This window comes from Panthera pardus, unplaced genomic scaffold, assembly GCF_024362965.1.
Source record: "Panthera pardus isolate Hobbes unplaced genomic scaffold, ASM2436296v1 HiC_scaffold_26, whole genome shotgun sequence".
In the NCBI taxonomy this organism is placed as follows: Eukaryota; Metazoa; Chordata; class Mammalia; order Carnivora; family Felidae; genus Panthera; species Panthera pardus.
Window position 1 is genome coordinate 14,570,096 of NW_026526832.1, and position 21,461 is coordinate 14,591,556.

At 40.8% G+C, this 21,461-nt stretch overlaps 1 protein-coding gene across 1 annotated transcript in view; it reads right to left on the minus strand.

The window, feature by feature from the left end:
- TTC27 (tetratricopeptide repeat domain 27) overlaps positions 1-21,461 on the minus strand; it is a 187,915-nt gene that overhangs the window by 13,954 nt on the left and 152,500 nt on the right. The window contains exon 16 of the mRNA XM_053891008.1: positions 16,411-16,576. Coding sequence (XP_053746983.1) covers positions 16,411-16,576 — 166 coding nt within the window. The remainder of the gene's footprint in view (positions 1-16,410; positions 16,577-21,461) is intronic.

The following is a 21,461-nucleotide window of genomic DNA, read 5'->3' on the forward strand; positions in this document are numbered from 1 at the left end:
TAAATATGTGTAAAAAAGAAGAAAGGAAAGGAAAGAAGTAAATATTTGTAACTGAAAAGAAGCAAAGGAGGAGGGGGTGCCTGGGTGGCTCAGTTGGTTAAGTGTCTGACTCTTGATTTCAGCTCAGGTTATGATCTCACAGTTCATGGGTTTGAGTCCCACATGAGGCTCTGTGCTGACAGCATGGAGCCTGCTTGGGATTCTCTCTCTCCCTCTCTCTCTGCCCCTCTCCTGCTCACACACACATGCTCGCTCTCTCTTCTGTCTCATTCTCTCTCAAATAAATAAGCTTAAAAAAGAAAAAAAAGCAGCAAAGGTTACTACAATAGAACTCTGACTAAATGAATCACCAAACAATACAGTTTCCTCTTGGGTAGTCTATGATGTTTACCAGCATTACAATCCTTTGCATAATCAAAAATGAAAAAAAAAAAGTTAAACAAGTAAATGTAACCTAAATAAAAATGTAACTATTAGGAATAAATTAGTAGTAACTGGTTAAAACAATGAATTACTAAGTATGTAATAAGCGGCTGAAGAATAGAATATTGAAGTTGAAGAATTTAGAGATGGAACAACTCTTGGGGAAACAGAATCCAAGATACGGCCACTTGAATGGGGTGCTCATATGGAGAAAACAAAAGGACAAAAAACTTTATGTCCAAAGTACTACAAGTGCCATCTACCTAAAACACCAAGTACTCAAGACCGGCTAGATCTAGAGTAAAGAGGAAGCATACAGAATCAGTTGCTAAAGTCCACCGAAAGTAAGGGGGTACGACTACAACACTGGTGAACAGTGGTAATGAGGTCGGGCCTTCTACCTACTACATCACAGAATCGTTGTATCAAGGAGTCAACACACATGTAAACAGTTTCGAAACCGTAAAGCACTATAAGCCTATAAACGATCAGGATTATCAATGATCCCCAATTTCCTTACTACATCAGAAGTGGACAGCAAAACCCTCACAGTTAACTCACTCACCATGTGCCCCTGACTTTCCTTATGCTTCAAAACAGACCTAAAGAAAAACAGAATCTATGACGTGGCATCGGCTCTCAGTACCTCCCTAGTGCCTCCGCTATGAGCATCACTACGTGGTAAGCATATGACCAACCTGATCTCACTGGGGTCTCACAGCAATCCTAGGACACAGGCACTTTACTAGCCCCACTTTACAAATACACTTAGGCAAGAGAGGCAAAATGTACTTTCTCTGCCTCCCCTAGCAAGTGAGGTGCAGAGAGGGGTCCTGAACACCAGTGACAGTTGACTCCTGAGCTTTGATGGAGAAGACTATGACAATGGTAGATAACAGTTACATATATAGATGTGAGAGGGACAGAGAAAGAATATGAGCATGTGTCAGAACCAGAGCCTCTACAAAGGTCCTCTTGTTATTTGCACTCTGCAGATGAAGAAACTGGAGCACAGAGAAGTCAAGTAACTTGTCCAAGGTCACACAGCTGGGGAAGGCGGCGTTGGATGTGAACCCGTAGTCCAAGTCCTGGATATTGTTGTCAAGCATTCGCTGTGTTAATTTACAAAGCACAGCTCCTTACTCCTCTGTTATTTCCTCCTTTCTAATAAGAAATAGTTTTACACCAGAAAAATTTATTTTTTATGAAATATGTATACTAGTAACTTTGATCATTTCATTATCATTTCTTCCCCCAAATCTATTTATTTATTTATTTGTTTGTTTGTTTGATAGAGAGAGAGAGAAACAGAGAGAGAGCATGAGTGAGGGAGGAGCAGAGAGAGGGAGACACAGAACTCAAAGCAGGCTCCAGGCTCTGAGCTGTCAGCACAGAGCCCAATGTGGGGCTTGAACCCACGAACCATGAGATCGTGACCTGAGCCGAAGTTGGACACTTAACTGAGTCACCTAGGCACCCCTTCTTTGCCAAATCTTGAATCAACCAAAACCAAACAGGTTTTTGTAATTTTATTTTTTATTGTTTTTTTTCCTCAAGACATCAGAGCCAATAAAAAATAAAAAGGGAAAATAAAATTCCCAAATACAAGTATTACTAACATTGCAGTGAGTTTCTTCTAATTTTTTTGCTATGTGTAAATTTTTTAATACTATGTAAACTGTCTTCTCTTACCTGTTTCGCTTAACATTATGTCATAGTATTTTTTTGTTTTCATATAATCTTTAAAATAGATTTTTTTAACAGATTCAAAATATTCCATTGGGTTGACAGACTGTAGTCTATTTAACAATTTCCCTGTAGTCAGATAAATACACTGCTTCCATGGCTGCCAGTGTTGTTTTTATTACTATAAGTAACGCTTCAATGCCTATCTTTTGTGTCCAAAGTTTTTTTCCACACTGAAACTTTCCTTAGGTTAGAATTCCAGAGGGGCGCCTGGGTGGCTCAGTCGGTTAAGCGGCCGACTTCGGCTCAGGTCATGATCTCACGGTCCGTGAGTTCGAGCCCCGCGTCGGGCTCTGTGCTGACAGCTCAGAGCCTGGAGCCTGTTTCGGATTCTGTGTCTCCCTCTCTCTGACCCTCCCCCATTCATGCTCTGTATCTCCCTGTCTCAAAAAACATAAATGTTAAAAAAAAAAAAAAAAAAAAAGAATTCCAGGAACAGGGGTGCCTGGCTGGCTCAGTCAGTGGAACCTGGGATTCTGGATCTTGGGGTTGGGAGTTTGAGCCCAACATTGGGGGTAGAGATTACTGAAAAAAATAAAAAAAATCTTTAAAAAAAGAAAAAAAAAAAAAAAGAATTCCAGGAACAGAATTATGGAATCAAGGGAATAAACATTTTAAGAATCTGGAGGTAAGTGTGATACTTTCTAGAAGGGCTAAATCAAATTAGATGCCTATCAGTAGTACATGAAAATGCATCATTTCACTGTGCATTACCAGCACTGGCTGTATTAATTACTTTTTAAATCTCTGATATTTTGTTCTTCTAAAGGTATATGCAGCTATTACAATGAATGCTATTTCTTTTATTATTAGTGAACTTAAATCTCTTTCCAAATGTTTGCTACGTAAACATAGTTCCTTTTTTTTTTTTTAATTTACATCCAAATTAGTTAGCATAGAGTGCAACAATGATTTCAGGAGTAGATTCCTTAGTGCCCCTTACCCATTTAGCCCATCCCACCTCCCACAACCCCTCCAGTAACCCTCCATCTGTTCTCCATAATTATGAGTCTCTTCTGTTTTGTCCCCCTCCCTGTTTTTATATTATTTTTGTTTCCCTTCCCTTATGTTCATCTGTTTTGTCTCTTAAAGTCCTCCTATGAGTGAAGTCATAGGATTTTTGTCTTTCTCTGACTAATTTCACTTAGCATAATACCCTCCAGTTCCATCCACGTAGTTGCAAATGGCAAGATTTCCTTCTTTTTGATTGCCGAGTAATACTCCATTGTGTGTGTGTGTGTGTGTATATATATATATATATATATATATATACACCACATCTTCTGTATCCATTCATCCATCGATGGACATTTGGGCTTTTTTCCATACTTTGGCTATTGTTGATAGTGCTGCTATAAACATGGGGGTGCATGTGTCCCTTCAAAACAGCACACTTGTATCCTGTGGATAAATACCTAGTAGTGCAATTGCTGGGTCGTAGGGTAGTTCTATTTTTAGTTTTTTGAGGAACCTCCATACTGTTTTCCAGAGCGGCTGCACCAGCTTGCATTCCCAAAACATAGTTCCTTTTAAAGACATTTAAACATTTTCTTAATTTGTGCTCAACTCATTTTTTTCCAATATGAAAACATCTTTACTGTTGATCATTTTGGAAATTATATAGCTCACAAGCTAACCCATGGCTAGCTCCTCTTTCTGAACCCCAAGTCCATACATCGCTTGAGAAAGGAGAAAGCTGATGAATCTGAGGTGGAAACAGCAAATACGTGAGAAACCATAGGAGACAGCAACTGGCTGGTCCCGGTATGGGGGACAAGGGCAGCGAAGGGCGGAAGAGTGCCAGGCACCAACGTTCACAGGTGAGTGCTCTCCAAGCCAGCCCAGGGTAAGCCAGCGACCTGTGGGTACAGCAGGGCAGAGGGCCCGGCCAGTGGGAAGTGGAAAGCAACAGGTCCCAGCAGCCTGGCTAGTCCCACACTTTCTGAAGTTAGAGGGCTACTCAGGAACACGGGCACGAGGAGAAAGCAGCACCTGGCAGAAAAAAGGGAGGTTTCCCGAGGAGCCAGGCTACCTGGTGGTGGTGGGAGGGGGCGGTGGTGAGGTGTACCCAAGGGGTGAGACTCCCCCTAGGTCCCAGACTCACAAGAAAGGGCACCCCTTAGGTCCTGGGCTTGCGTGAACCCCTCCCACCAGCACACATTACCCGTGCAAAGCCGGCATCACCAGGGGAGTATGAGCCAACAGGAAAAAAAATGAAGACATTTGAAAAGTGCAACCATAATGAAATAAAATGAAGAGCTTCCATGAGAAAGAATTAAAGGGTCATGTGGGAGAAAACTTTTTACCTTGTTTTCATTATATATATCACCTTAGAAAGGGAAGAAGGAAAACCAAGGTGATGGTGAGACGCCAGGGGTAGTAGCATAAGTGGGGAAGAGAAGAGGGTGAGGAATGAGCCTGGAGCGGCTGTCACAGAGAAGGGAAGTGTGGAGATGAGATGGAGAAGCCACAGCTGGTAAGGTAAGAACTGTAAAATTCTGGAAGCCAAGCGAAGGACGCGTTTCGAGGAGGGAGTGAGATCTGTGGCAGTAAACACTGCTGACAGGCTGAAGAACCTGAGGCCTGACAAGTGTCCCCAGGAAGTGTTAGGACACACGGACCTGACAACAGCAGGGCTCAGTAGCCTGGGGGAGATAAAGCCTAACCTGCATGGGCTCCAAAGAGGCTGGCAGCGGGGAAGTGGAGGCCATGTGGGAAGATGCTTCTCCCTAGCTAAGGAGCCAAAGAGAAACGGTGTGGGGAGTGGGGAGAAAGTGAGTGTGCTTGGAATGTGAATGTGTTGGACAACATTGTGAACGTGCAAAAACTAGAGCAACAGATACATGCATTCAGTAGTATTTTCCCATTTGTAATGTAACACAACTTACAGAGGTGAGGAGAAGACAGGGCCAACAAGACTTTTTATCTGAAAACGAATCCTAACAGTCTACCTCTTCACTAGATACGTTTAGTCTGTGTTTACTTTCTTGGGATTCTGGATACCCATGTGGATCTAATGAGACTTTGGAAGCCTCTTTCCAAAATATGCGCATACCCACACACACGTCTTTTTCACAGTGCTGCAGGTCATATCACGATCTCCTGAAGCTTAACAATGGATCCTTCTTAGAAATCCTAGTTTGTGAGAGAGAGAGAGAGAGAGAGAGAGAGAGAGAGAGAAACCAAGACTCTTAACTAGAGAGAACAAACTGGCAGTTACCACAGGGGACATGGGTGGGGGGATGCATGAAATAGGCAATGGGGTTCAAGGAGGGCACTTGGTATGATGAGCACTGGGTCATGTATGGAAGTGCTGAGTCACTATATTGTACGCCTGAAACTAACATAACACTGTGTATTAACTATACTAGACTTGGACAACTTAAAAATAAGAGAAATCCTATTTTTGCCCACCATGGCATGGGATTCCAGTCTTTTCTGTCAATATTGCATATGACGAAGAGCTATTTGAAAAGCTTTATTAGTTTCCTATAGGGAGTTCCCTCCCTATCCTTACGATCTCTTTTGCCACTTCCAGATGTTCAGGCAGCTGGCATCGTTTGCTAAAGGCAAGGCCTTCATATGACCAGTGTGGGCTCTCTGGCCTTCCCTTGCTGTGTGTCTGTGCACGGCACTTCTGCTATCACTACGGCTAACCAACGAGGTGTGTGTTGGGTGCACTCCCCTATCTTTCCCAAACTCAAAGGCACTGCTTTCTCTCTGAAAAGGAATGTTAACAGTCGGGGCAGGTCAGCTGTGGTAAATTTGCGTCCTCCCTGAATTCATGTCTAAACAGAACTTCACAATGGGACCTGATTTGGAAACAGGGTCTTTGCAGACATAATCAGTTATGATGAGGTTTTATCAGGGTTCGGGTTTAAAAAAAAAAAAAAGAAGAGGTTATACCAGAGTAGGTGTGCCCTAAATCCAATGACCAGAGTTCTTTTTTTTTTTTTATTTAAAAAAAAAATTTTTTTTTAACGTTTATTTATTTTTGAGACAGAGAGAGACAGAGCATGAACGGGGGAGGGGCAGAGAGAGAGGGAGACACAGAATCGGAAGCAGGCTCCAGGCTCTGAGCCATCAGCCCAAAGCCCGATGCGGGGCTCGAACTCACGGACCGCGAGATCGTGACCTGAGCTGAAGTCGGACGCTTAACCGACTGCGCCACCCAGGCGCCCCTGACCAGAGTTCTTTTAAGAAGAGGAGAGGACACACAGAAAAGGTGGTGCAGAGGTAAGTGAAGACGGAGAGACGGGAGCGATGCCACCACAATCCCAGGAGGCGCCAGGAGCCCCAAGCAGCCAGAGGAAGCACAGAAGGACTGTCCCCCACGGCCTCACGTGGAGCACGGCCTCGCCAACATCCTGATTTCACACTTCTAGCCTCCAGAACTGAATGGCGAGGATACATTTCTCTTGTTTGAAGACGCCAAGTTTGAGGTGATTTGTTACAGTGGCCGCAGGCTACAAATCCAGCAGTCTTAAGTAGAAAGACCCAGATGACTCTGAGATCATTGAGACAGTGTCTCCCCAGCACACCCACCCAGTTTCTACTAGTCATCTTCCAGTTTCAGTTCAGGAGGCACTACACGAATGGCCGCCCCTTCTAGGGACAGTGACCTCTAGCACCCCACTCAGATGGCGTTCTTTCCCCAGGTGTAGAAGCTTCAAGTACCAAATCTCTCGAACTTTTCCTTACTGGAGAATGGTGTTTGTGTCATGATCAAAAATAGTGTCTCCAACCCTATGCCTATAAAATATTTACCATACCTTCTTTTAGTGCCTTTATGGTTTTGACTTCTTTGATGATGATGCTGATGATGACGGCAGCTACACTTAATAACACCTGCGTGCGCCAAGCACCATCTCAAACCCTTTACGTATATTAACTTACTTAATCCTCACAACAATCCCCCTCTCATGACAGTGGAACAGAAAGTGATTAACTCCCCCAAGGTCACACGGCCAGTGATTGGCGGAGGCAGGCTGCAGGCCCAGACGGTCTAACGCCAGAATCTATGCTCTCATCTACAACGTAATCCTGTTTCTCGAGGCATTTCAATCTAAATATTTTATCCATTTGAATTTATTTTGGTTTAAGCAGTGAAGCAGAGCTTTGGTTTGGGTCCCAAACGCTTGGCCAACCATTCCAATACATATTGAAAATTCTATTTTTATCCCACAGATTTTAAAAATGTCATCTTTATCATGGACTAAATTCTCATACTTACTTGAGTCTGTTTCTGAATTCTCTGTTCTGTCACATTTCATTCCTGTGGCAGATGTTAACTCTTCATATAATAAGGGTATTGTTAGCTTTTTATCTTTCCTATTTGTTACAAATATTCTGTCACATACTTTTAAAATGTAGTCATAAAAATTCAAGTTTTCTTTTATTGCTTTAAAGTTCAGAAAATTTGGGAAGTATCCACTTCTATTCCTGATTTTCTTATGAGATGAAAAAATACTGTGCATACAGTTAGTCCATTTGGAATTCATTTGGTGTATCATAAAATAATCTATGTATATTGTTTAAGCCTGCATGCTTAGAGGGATTTCATTTTCATCAATATAAACAGCCCTGTAGCTCCTCACATCCTACCCAAACCAATGCCACACCACAGATGCCCCGCAATGACCTCTTAAGCCCTCGCCCACATCTCTCATCCACTTAGGTGATATGGAACCTTCATCTCATTCTCTATCCTAGGCCTCTTTCTCACCTCCATCCCGGAACATGCCTAGGGGATGCAGCAAGCAGAGAATGAATTGGGGAGCCATCTCCAGTCCCTGAAGAAAGTTCCCGCTTCCTCACATGGAAGAACAGCGATTCCAATGTACATGCTGAAGAATCCCCACAAAGAGAAAAGCCTAACTATCCCTTTCTCCAACACTAGCCTTGGAGTCCTTGGCCAGGTCTCACCAAAACCTTGGCTGAGAGTACAAGGTGTTGGGCTTTTGAGTGCTGGAGGTCTTCAAAGCAGGAAGGAATGGGATTGCCTTCAGTCCAGGAGGGCTCCAGGCCAGGAATGAAGCCATTTTCCACCTCCCAGCTTGGCTACCTCCCTGCTCCACTTGGGAGCTCTTTAAAGAACTTGCTCTGTTTCCTGGCCTGATAACCCTGACCCTTGGCTTCCCCAAGCCTCAGTTATCACAGTGAGGTAGGCAGTTTAATATTTGGTGATTTTTTTTCCCCCTTCTTCAGGAAAAAAAAAAAAAAAAAAGTCTTAAGAGTGTGGAAAAGGCATGCACAGGCTTCAGGTTAAATAGGCCAGACTTTAAGCTTCAAGTCTTGGCTTTCCTACCACTTGCTAGTTATGAAACACCAGCCTTATTAGCTTACCTTACAGAGCCTCAGATACCTCAGCAAGCAAGGGGAGATAAAACCTACTTTACAGATATAATTTGTACAAAATATATCCATTCCCTCCCCTCTTTTCTCTCAGGTAATACCTAGCCACCACTCGCTGCAGGATTTGTTTGGCTGGCCAGCTGCCCCACTGCACATCAACATCACCTCCCCCCTTCCCAAAGAAAACACCACACGGAAATCCACACAAAGAACATCAGTATACAAGAACACACAGTACATGATTCTCTGTATCTGACATTTAAGAAAAAGCAAAATTGAACCATGCTGCAGAAATCAGAAAGCAGTTGCCTGGCTTGGGGAGAAAGGGTGGTGGTACAATTGACTAGAAAGGGACATAAAAGGACATCTGTGGTGACGAAAATGTTCCACACCTGTTTTGGGTGGTGGTTATGTAAGAACATATAAACGATCCAAATACAGCAACTAACACCCAAGATCTGTAATTTTAATATATGTAAATTATACCCCAATTTAAAAAAACTTTGTTCTGTATAGTTCACATACTCACTAATATAATGTGGAAATGTGTTTTTAACATAAGACATCCCATAGACTTCAAGATATGACACAAAGGAGAAAAACAGGCATACCTAAATGTGATTCCTGTCTTTGGATCCTACTAGCTACATGACTGGTCAAGTTATGTAACTTCCCTGTGTTTCATATTCATCCACTGTAAAATGGGAAATATTTAGTATCCACCTCAAATATTGAGTGCCCTATAACAGATAACCCATGTTAAGTGCCAGAAACATAGCAAGCACTTAATATATGTTAATCCCTTCCTCTTCCATTTACAAATAGCAAGTGGGGAGTAATACTGCAATACTTAAATTCTTTTCCCAAAATGATTGGCCCAGTCATCAAAAAAGGAGGAGGAGGAGGAAGAGAAGGAGAAAGAGGAGGAGAAAAAAGAAAAAAGAAAAAACTAATAAATCAACATTAGAATTTACCCCGAGGAAAGAAGTATGGCTATACACAAGGCTTTATCTACAAGGGTACTGATGGCATTATTTACAATAATAAATACCTGGAAAACTGAACAGAGACTAATTATGCAGGAATATGAAATTTTGCTTTATGGTAACTAAAAATATATATTCAAAATACATGAATATAAATATGTACTCCGATAGAAATGCATTCCTAAGTTTTACTAGTTTATGCATTAGTCAAAATTAGGGCACAGAGAGAAAAAGGAGAAAAGATACAGATACAACTCCTTCATTTATTACAGTGAAAAATACAGAATAATTTGCAGCTAACTTACCCTGTGTCTGTATTAAAAGGAGTATACATTTACACATGAACACACATATGCAACAGAAACAATTTAAATGACAAGTCACATTTACAAAGAAATAGAAAAAAATAAATTAAAAAAGTTTTAAAGCAAACTAAAATAGAATAAGGTCAAGTAGAGTCAAACATAAGAATATCAGAGTTTTTTTGAAAGACACCTGTTACCAAACTTGCAGAGTCAAAATAAGTAAAATTTTTTTGCCAAGATAAAAATATTCCAGACAATCTATCAATTGTCTTGGTCCACGCTGACTGGTTGTAATAAAGCATGATGACAGTCAGAAATATTCTATGAAGCTAAATATGACTGAGCCCATCACTAGCCAGCAAAACTTTCCTTCCATGATGATTACATCACTACAGAGTGATTCTACCCACACCTGCCAGACAATGAACATTGCCAGCAGCACTCCAAGGCACTTCTAAGGAAAGCTATTAACAGGTCCTGACACATTATCTCACTGTGGCTATTTCTCCATTATAAAGTGCTACAGATGATAATCTGACCTGAGCAAGTTGCTCCTTATATCTAGATGTTATGTTCTCAAGAATATGTCTCCAAATCCAAATGTAAAAATCAAGCTAACAGCCTTAAGATCTGACATCTTCAAAAATGTTATTCAAAGTGCTTTCTTTAGGGGTGGCTGGGTGGCTCAGTTTGTTAAGCATCTGACTCTTGATTTCGGCTCACGTCATGATCTCATGGTCACGGGAATCGAACCCTGCATCAGACTTTGTGCTGAGAGAGTAGAGCCTGCTTGGGAGTCTCTCTCTCCCTCAATCTCTCTGCCCCTCCCCCGCCCAAGTGTGCACAAGCACATGCTCTCTCTCTCTAAATTAAATAAACATTAAAAAAAATAAGAATAAAAATTCAAAGCGCTTTGTTTATGAGCAATATTTCTCACAATATGCACGGTTCTTGGTGCTCCTGTGTGTGGCAGTGGGGCTACAGGAGGGAAGTCTCAGGAAGCCCAAAGCTGCCATTAATTGTTTCTAAAAACACTGAACTTTTATAGAAACTAATTTCAAACTCATTGAAATATTCATATACAGATGAAATACTACTGTACAATAGGAGTTGTGTTTCATATTCTGAATTTGAGGAACAAAGGAAGAATTAGAGGAAAAGAGATAAAATATCAGCTGGCCTCAAATTATTTTAAACTTACTTTAATTCCAGTGTGATTAACATACAGTGTTACACAGTTTCAGGTGTACAATACAATGATTCAACAGCCTCATATGTTACAGTGCTCATCACGGATAAGTGTGTTCTTAATCCCCTTCCTCTATTTCACCCATCCTCCCACCCACCTCACCTCTCCTAACCATTGGTTCGTTCTCTATAGGTAAGAGTGGTTTTTTATTTGTCTCTCTTTTTTCCCTTTGTTCAGTTGTTTTGTGAACAATGAGTGAAATCATATGGTATTTGTCTTTCTGTGACTGGCTTGTTTCACTTAGCATAATACATTCTAGCTCCATCCATGTTGCTGCAAATGGCAAGATTTCATTCTTTTTATGGCTGAGTAGTATTCCATTCTATATATATACACCACATCTTCTTTACCCATTCATCTATTGATGGGCACTTGGGTTGCTTCCATAATTTAGCTGTTGTAAATAACGTTGCAATAAACATTGCTACATGTATCCATTCAAATCAGCATTTTCGTATTGCTAGGGTAAATACCTGGTAGTGTGATAACTGGATCATAGGCTAGTTCTTTTTTAAACTTTTTTTTAATGTTTATTTATTTTTGAGAGAGAGACAGAGTGTGAGCAGGGGAGGGTCAAAGAAAGGGGGAGACACAGAATCTGACACAGGCTCCAAGCTCTGAGCTGTCAGCACACAGCCCGGCGCGGGGCTCAAACCCACGAACCACGAGATCGTGCCCTGAGCTGAAGTCAGACGCTTAACCGACTGAGCCACCCAGGCGCCCCTCTTTTTTTAAACTTTTTTGAAGAACCTCCATACTGTTTTCCACAGTGGCTGCACCAGTTTGCATTCCCACCAACAGTGCACAAGGGGTCCTTTTTCTCCATATCCTTGCCTTGTTGTTTAGCTGGCCATAAATTTAAACTAAATGCTAATAATTTTCTCCAGAGAGCCAAAAGATTTTCACTTAAATTCAGGATTAGAATATTTTAAATGAAAATCAGAACATGATTTTTCCATGGGTACAAATTCCTAATAATTAGATTTGCTGGAAGGAGTGAAAAGCTGCACGATCACCAAAATATGTTTGAAAAATCTAAGATAAAAGTTCAATCAAAGCATCTCACGGGTGCCCGGGTGGCTCCATCAGTTAAGTGGCTGACTTTGGCTCAGGTCATGATCTCATGGTTCGTGAGTTCGAGCCCTGCGTCAGGCTCTGTGCTGACAGCTCAGAGCCTGGAACCTGCTGCAGATTCTGTGTTTCCCTCTCTCTCTGCCCCTCCCCTGCTCACACTCTGTCTTGATCTGTCTCTCCAAAATAAATAAAAATTTTAAAAAAAAATTTTTTTAAAGCATCTCAATTTGTGTCAGGAAAAGTTTCAGGTTTTGTTTTTTTTTTAAGACTTTTTTTCCTTTTCTGAAAAATGCTCAAAATGTATCTCTACGCATTCAGAATTGAGGCTTGTTAAATCGAAGGGGGAAAAAAGTAATCCTTTGTTATACATTAAGCTTTGTTTCTTCTTTAATTCTTCAGTAAAAACTTAAGAATACATTTTTACTTCAAAATGAATGGTATTGACTGAGAATTGCCCAGAATTCCCCAGAATAAAAAACTATTATGTGAGTCTCTTTATTCTTTCTTACAGGAGGTTCCCGAAAGATTTATGAGCGTGTGTTCTTACAATTCCAATGAACTGGATTCAGTATACAACAAGCCAAATCAACAACTGAAAGTTTTATCTTCAAAATCGACTAACTAAACTCAGATTATTTTTGCCAGTTTTCTCCTTGGTATTTGCTACTGTGACTACCAGTATATTATTCTAAGTGTCACCTCTCTCCCCACACTCTTACCCATACTCAAATACAGCAGTATTACTCTAGACATGTGCAAGAATTTTTTCCCTCCCAAGAGAGAAAAGAGAAGGACACTCCTAGGCTAGGAGTCGTAGAGGAACCGTAGGGACAGAAGAAAAACGTAAGTAAGATTCTCCAGCACGTTTCCGGCTAATTTAATTGCAGGAGACTGGAATGATCAAGGCTGAACCTACTTTACATCATCATCTTCAGTAAAGCAACTGTTTCATTTTTGTCTTGCCTTTCTTTCGGAATACAGGCCTGCCAGAGACGGGAGAGCTAGACAATCTGGCATACTGATATACCTAAGTCAACGAAAATCAGCAATATCCTGATGACTCGATAACTCTTTATGAGGTGGAAGTAACAGCTTTTGAGAACAATTTTTGAACGGTTATTTTGATTATCATTAGCTCCCTTAAAACAAGGGGGAAGACACATACGTATGTTGCAGAGTCCAACACACAAAACTACCCCATAAAGCTGTGCTGAGAACTGAGCTAATCCATGTCAAGTGCTTCGAAGGGGTGTCTGACAATAAGCCCCCAATAAAGGTTATTATTCCTCTACCATGTCCCACTTTGACCTGCTTTATGTGCCTTGGGAAGCACAGGAAAATAAGTGAGAGATAAAAGAGAAAAGTACCCCTCACTTCGATGCTTACGTACCATAACCCACCCAAGTCCATCTCTCACAGAAGGAGACAGGCCTAGACCTAGCCAGTTGGGCTCCTTACATAAAACCAACTCCAAGGGTGCCGAGCATAGAAGAGTGATCAGGATTTTCTCGGGAAAATCCAAAAAGCCAGTCTGGTAAGTCAATTACTATAATCCTTAGCAGATATGAAGGATTGCCATGAGTTAAAATATGGATTTGGAAGGGAAATCCCACTTGCATCCAAAAGAAAAGCAGATCAGTTAGAAGTTGGAGGCACGTGATGGAAGATTAATGGCATCGGACTGGCCAAGGAGCCAATTCTAAGACAATTCAGGGAGACGTGACATCTCCAGCAGCAACAGCAGCAGGACAGGAGAGCAGGTTGACAACCGGAGAAGCAACCCTTCTAGTCCAGGCAGGAGCGGGGCTTCATGCTCCTTTCCAACCCATGGTGGTTTATCCCGCCGAGCCCACGGGACTGCTCTACAGGCCCTTCCTGCTCTGACAGTTTGTAATTCTAAAGAATGCTGGAATTGAGCCAGCGGTGGTGTCTAAATGAGGAGTGTTGGATTTGAATGTTTGATGCACATTTTTTAAATGTGAAAGAAAAAACACACAGAAGTTATTTCAAGTATAAATTGGAATGAAATACCAATGTAAATTATTTACCTTCTCCCTGAGATTTTAGGAACAGCTTACACAATGCTTTCTAGTGAAGAAAGATCTTTGAAAAAATTACAGTTGAAGTAAACCAGAGATAAGTACTTTGGAATCTCTGCCCCATCCCAGTGGTTTGGTGACATATCAAGATCTGTTCACAGCCTCATTGGTGCCCTTTATCAACAGGCTAAGTGTAGAAGAAAAAGAGCTGCCTCAACAGAGGATGTCAGCTCTGTCAACAGGACACATATTAGGCTGCCAGGAAACCATGCAAACAGATTTGCTAGGGCTCCATTCCTCTCCAGGATGGAACATTCTGCCATGCCTCCATTCACATTTCAGTTGATCCATAAAATTCAAGTCCCTTCTTTCTATAATGGAAGGTCAGTGTACAATATTTAGCAAGGACAAAAGAAAGTGTAAGAAGAAGAAAACTAATTCAAAGGGGTTGACATACATCCTGGAAGTAGGTATGCTTCTACTCAAAGCCAAAAGACCTTTCAAGTGAACGGCTTAAAACCTGAGCCTTAAAGGAACTTGGCTGAGCTTGCGAGACCATGCATACATCAAGGGCTGGGGCTATAAGACAGGGCCCGTATAAGGTAAATTTCAGAACAGCTGGAGTACAGACAATAGGTCATAAAAATAGAGAGGTATTATCACACATTAGAAGTTACTTCTTGTTTTTTCATAATTCCAGCTTCAACATTTTAAATAGCATGTACCGATTCATGCAAAGTGTTGTATTTTCAAGCCCCCTGACTTTGTAACCCACAGGCTCCTGCACAGCCCTGTCTTTATACAGTCTTGACCTACAATTAAACCACAAGATCTTGTATATGTCATCCTGCTGGGTGACAAACTCAGTGGCTTCAAGTTTCCCATGTTTTCTGAAAGGATCTAGTGTTTTTTGTACAGTGTTAGAGTCAACCATTCTGACTGCATCTCACCAAGAGGACAATTTCACTAAACACTGCAAAGAAAATGTTAGCCTTCATTTCTATATTGTTCAAAACATCTGAAAGTGGGCAGTAAATGCTTGTCCAATGAGGGAACAAATGAGAATGGGACTTGCTCCAGCTATTACACTGAGATAACCAAAGCAGTAAATCACACAAACATCATTCTATTTCATTTCTGCAAGCCCACTGTATATACATAAACCACATAACAGATTTCCTTAACTGAGTCACGGTAACATTCAGTCTGTGACTGCACAAACATATTTGACACTGGAATGCCAGAATACGTAATGAAGAATATTCAACTAGAGAAAAAACACTCGTTTTATACATTACATGTGTTCAACACAATTTTCCTGTGTATAGCCAAGGAAACAGTTTATATCATTCAGATGATTCTGGTCACCAATCCTGACGTGTGTGCGTACGTGCGTGCATGTACGCACATGTGCACACATGCGTGTAGGCCGGGGAGTTCCCCACACTACAAACTCAATTCTGACACGATCTACCTGGAGAGAACAGCAGATCCCACAGATTGAGGTCTGAGTCCTATACAAGCGCTGACCCCTCCTGCTCCCCACCTCCAATGCCAGTTCCAAGTCTCGGTCATCACCTGTGCTTTGTAAGTGGTTTCAACAACGCCCTCCTTGGGTTGGGCTAGTTTGTTAGAGCAGTTCAAAGAACCCCAAGAAATATTTTACTTACTAGATTACTGGTTTATTTTGAAAAGATGTAACTCAGAAACAGCCAGATGGAAGAGGAGCGTAGGGCAAAATATGTGGGAAAAGGCATGGTGCTTCCATGCTCTCTCAGGGTGTACCATTCTCCCTGTACCTCCATGTGTTCACCAAGCCAGAAGCTCTTCCAACCATATACTTCTGGGTTTTTACAGGAACTTAATCACAAAGACAAATTGATTAAATCACTGGCCATTGGTGATTGAGTTCAATCTCCAAACCCTCTCCCCTCCTAGGAGGTCATGGAGAAAGGGGGAATGGAGGTTATGGGACTAAAAGTCCCAACCCTCTAATCACATGACTGACTCCCTGGCAACCAACCCCATCCTTAAGGTGCTTTCCAAAAGTCACCTCATTAACTCAACAAAAGACACCTTTATGGCTGTCATCACTTAGGAAATTCCAAAGGTTTTTGGAGCTCTGTGCCAGAAACCAGAACCAAAACCAAATACATATTTAGTCAACATCACAATCATATAATCAAGCATTAACATCAATCACAAGTTGAAAAGTCAAAATATGAATGTCTTACCTGAACATCTTTGTATTTGTCTCGTAAGTCCAAGAGCCGGTGATAAGCTTTAATGGCTTCTGAAAATTCCCCAACATCAGTGCTAGTGAGAATGTAGTTTTCCCAGATTTGCCAGTGTTCATAGTTGCACTTGAGGGCTTCTTGTAAAGTCCTAAAAGCTTTTACTCTATTAAAGACCAGATTTTAAAGAGAATAATAATGAATAATCATACCTAAATAAACTATGTAACTTAATGCATAAAATGTTAATGTGGACTTTCTGTCAGTCCTTAGTCATTCATGTTAGTACAGAATTTGAGACCCAAACAACCTCAAACCACCTCAAATTGGCCTACAAATTTTCTTTAATTTAAAAGGAGCAAGAAATTGCAAAACAAAACAGGTAGAAGCGCAACAAGGAAAGGGAGATGTAAATAAAAAGCAACTGGAAATTTTGGAATTGAAAGAGACATTAAAACAAATTTAAAAAACCCTCAATAGCTGACAAAAAACTAGAATATACACAAAGAGCGAACTGATGAACTAACTGGAAGACAACAGTGAGAAATCTACATGGAATTCAGATTAAAAAATAAAAGAGTAATAAAGAGAAGAAAGAATGAGACATAAGGTTCAGATATACATTTGAAAGACATGGCAGAGTAAACAGATAGATGCAGAAAATGTCAGGACACAATATTCGAAAAGATAATAGTTGAGAATTTTCCAGAACTGAACAAAGACCTAAATTCTATGATCAAAAGTATACTTTTGTACCGAATATTATAAATAAAGATAAACCAACACCTAGGTATACTGTACAAAATTTCAAAACATAAAGATAACTCCAGGGGCGCCTGGGTGGCTCAGTCAATTGAGCATTGGACTCTTGATTTCAGCTCGGGTCATGATCCCAGGGTCATGAGATGGACCCTCACATCAGGCTCCACACTGAGCGTGGAGCCTGCTTAAGATTCTCTCTCTCTCCCTCTGTCCCTCTCCCCTGCTTGCATGCTCTCTCTCTCTCTAAAATAAAAAAAAAAATAAAAAATTAAGTAAAAATTTAAAAAGATAATCCTAAAACCTAAAAAAGCATGACAATGAGAGAATAGCAGATATTTCATTAGCAACAAAAGATGTAGAAGACAACAGAATAAAGCACTGCATGAAAATAATTGTCATGCCCCAAATTTTACAACCAGCTAAACTTACCACTCAAAAATAAGTGCAAAATCAAACACTTACAGATGTACAAAGACTAAGAAAGTTTACACCTTCTGCCCCTATCTTATAGAACCACTAAAGGACCTTCTCTTACAAAAATAAAAGGGAATTCAGCCAGAAAGAAAGGGATACAATAAATGATCAATGGTGAGAAAAGAAAGTGATGAAATATGTCATTACATTTAACTATTATTGAGAACAAAAATTACTAGTTGTTTGTGTAAAAAAAGTGAAACTGAAAGTATACAGACTATATTTTCTGAAATTAAATAAGAAATCAATACTAAATTGAAATATATGGAAACTTAACGATGCACGTCTAATAAAAAAGGAAACCACAGCAAGGGGAAAAAGAAACTCATATCAGAAAGTACAAAATATTTACGGGTGCCTGGATGCCTCAGTCGGTTAAGTGTCTGACTTTGGGTCAGGTCATGATCTCGAGGTTTGTGAGTTCGCCCCACCATTGGTGTCTCTTCTGTCAAAAATAAATCATCAAGGAGCTCCTGGGTGGCTCAGTCAGTTAAGCATCCGACTTTGGCTCAGGTCATGATCTCACAGTTTGTGAGTTCAAGCCCCTCATCTGGCTTTGTGCTGACAACTCGGAGCCTGGAGCCTGGAGCCTGCTTTGGATTCTAGGTCTCCCTCTCTCTCTCTGCCCCTCCCTCACACGTGCTGTCTCTCTCTGCCTCTCTCTCTCAAAAATAATTTTTTAAAAATTCATCAAGAAAGTACAAAATACTTTGAACATAATGAAAATTACTATTTATCACCATCTGCAGGATATAGCTGAAGCAGTATGTAGCAGGAAATTTATGATCTTAAATGCATTTATTACAAAAAATGACATAATTAGTGAAAACATTCAACTTAATATGGTAGAAAATACCAAATAAACTTAAGAAAGAAGAAAATAATAAGAAAGTAAATATAAAGAAAAACTAGGGGCACCTGGCTGGCTCAGTTGGTGGAGCATGTGAGTCTTGATTTCGATGTTGTGAGTTTGAGCCCCACATTGGGTGTAGAGATTACTTAAAAATAAAATCTTTAAAAAAAACAAAAAAAAACAAAAAACAAAAGTAGAAATGATTAACAAAACCAAAAGCTGGTTCTTTGAAAAAAATAAAATAAAACAGACAAATGTCTAACTAAATTCCATTTAGAATAAAAGAAAATGGCACAAATAAGATTAATAATTTTTTGAAAAAAATCATAAAGAGAATGCTATGAACAAATAAAGATGAGCTAAAGAAATAGCCAAATAAATCAATTAAAGTTAAAAAAAAAAGGCTAGGCAGTTTTACAGAAACGGTATAGCAAACCATAAAGTAATCCTTGTCTTATATAAGCCACTTCAGAAAAGAGAAAAAGACTATTAAAAACTTGATACTGACAAGGAAATCAACAGAACTTCATTTCACCTATTCGAAATGTTAAACATCTCATCCAACAAAAAGATTCTCAGGCTTTACTCAGCTGGCTGGATAAGACTCTGGTTCCTTTATGGATCATAAATGTTTTACTGGACAGTTACAGTAACCTCCTTCAAATGTATGCTACCAATATCCTTTTCCAAAGCCATTTTGAGTTTGTTCATTTAAGACTACAAGGTCCACCTCCCTTTCCTTGCTGAGCCCCAGTGTTTCAACAAGGCATCTCCTCCTTGATGACTTCAAGGCAAATTCTGGAAGGGATAATGGAGGTTCTTCTGGTCATCCCAGGCCACTGCCCTGAGAATCACTCCCTGAAGCATTTGAAAAGAAGAATGGCCATGTCATAACAATTTACCTAGAGGTGTTATGGAACAGACTGACTGGCTTATCTCTTGGCCCACTAACCTTCATAGTTAAAAATGAAGGTACCCTTGCTGTAACACTTCTTCAAATTCAGCCTTAAACTGTTTGGGGAGGATGTGTGTATGTGTGTATGTGTGCATGTGTCTTTTTTCCTTTCTCTGTTGTACTCCCAGAGCCCACCTCCCATGTGGCAGCAACTGCCTTCAACAGTGGCGGACCATGCCTGGGGTTCTCCCATCCGTGTGGGGCTGGGTGAGGTCATCTTGCCGGAAAAGAACTCAACAGGTAGCAACCTAGGCAGGAGGATTATCCCTTCTCCTGCATGTCTTCTGGTCCTCTAACCTCAATTTCCAGGTCTCAACGTTTTTGCTATGAATTATTTTCTAGTTAAGTATGACCTCTTCACAAAGATCTTCAGTTCAGGATTCACTTATTAAGCCCAGAGTGGTTGTGACACTGCACTGTAAAAGTTATACAGGGGCGCCTGGGTGGCTCAGTCAGTTAAGCGTCCGACTTCAGCTCAGGTCATGATCTCATGGTCTGTGAGTTCGAGCCCCACGTCGGGCTCTGTGCTGGCAGCTCATAGCCTGGATCCTGCTTTGGATTCTATGTCTTTCTCTCTCCCTCTCTCTCCCTCCCTCCCTCCCTCTCCCACTCCCCCACTCACGCTCTCTCTCAAAGAAAAAAAAAAAAATGAATAAACATAAAAAAAAATTTTTTTCAAGTTATACAGAAAGATGGAAGATTTTCCCAAAGGACATGACATCTAGGGAACCAGATGAAACAGCAAAAAGAGCACATTAGTGAAGAACCCCAAGAGAGGAAAGGGGCAGATGACATGGTTTGAAGGGTTCCTTTTAGGCATGGATAGAATTCTTTTGAGAGGAGCGGTCATAATTTACCCCTGAAGTAACAATCTCACGAGTCAAAAATGAGCCACGTCTGGAACAGCAGCAAAGAAAGGAAAGAGCAAAAAGGCAACAATAAAGCAGTGATTCACCTCTGACCTTACAACCCCACTTTTACACAAAAACCTATTTACGGAGCTGCAGGAAGACAAGAAAGTGTCAAAAAGAAGTCAAACAATGTGAGGAACCCCTACGAGAAAAAGAGGAATGCTCAGGGCTAGTGGGCTGAAGAGAAGGTACATACAAGAGCCTCACTACATACAAAATTATCAGGGTTACCAGAAAAAACCACTGAGATCACTCTACAACTATGACAGGGATTTCCCCTGCCCTTGCTTTAAACCAAAAGGGTCCCCAGGGAATTTTAACACAATCAGTTGCAATCAAGAACATAGTATTATTTTCCGAAGACAGCAGTAGAAAAAACAGTACTTTATTTATGTAGTTTGTCATCCAAGGGCAGCAGAAGCATTTCATGATCTCTATGTAATGTGGATTTAATGATATCTTCAGAAGTATCTTGTGAATCCACAAAGAAAAATTAAATTAAGCTTGAAAATAAGGCCAAATGAAAATGGAAATAGATCCATCCTTTCCTTCACTTACTAGTAAACTCTGGCAACAGAAACCCTGTCTCTTCCCTTTCCTTGGCTTTCTGTGGCCAGTCAATAAGGCCATTTGGTTGTCCCCTTTATAAACTGGCATCGGCCCCTTCTTTTTCCAGGCTAGTTATCTCCTGCCTGGACTGTTACAACAGCTGTCTCCTGATTGGGTTCCCAGCCCCCAGTTTCCTCTCTAGTCTGTCTCACACTGCCACCAGATAAATCTTCCCCAAAAGCTTCTTTCTTCATGAACTTCCCTCCCCCCCCCCACCCCACCCACCCCCGAAATCCTGGCTTCCTACTGCCAACAGGATAGTCTCAACTTGTTAGTCAAATCATCAGAACACACTGCCATTTGACTCCAACCTTCCCTCTCCCTAGAGACCTCACTATAATCTATAGTTGGTATAGTTTACTTGTTCTGCATATGATCACATTTCTCTTGCCTGAGAGGCTTTCCTCTGTCCATCTACCCATTCTTCACATTTTAGCTTGAGTCCAACATTCTCTCAGAAGTGTTCCTGAACCAGGACCATAATCCT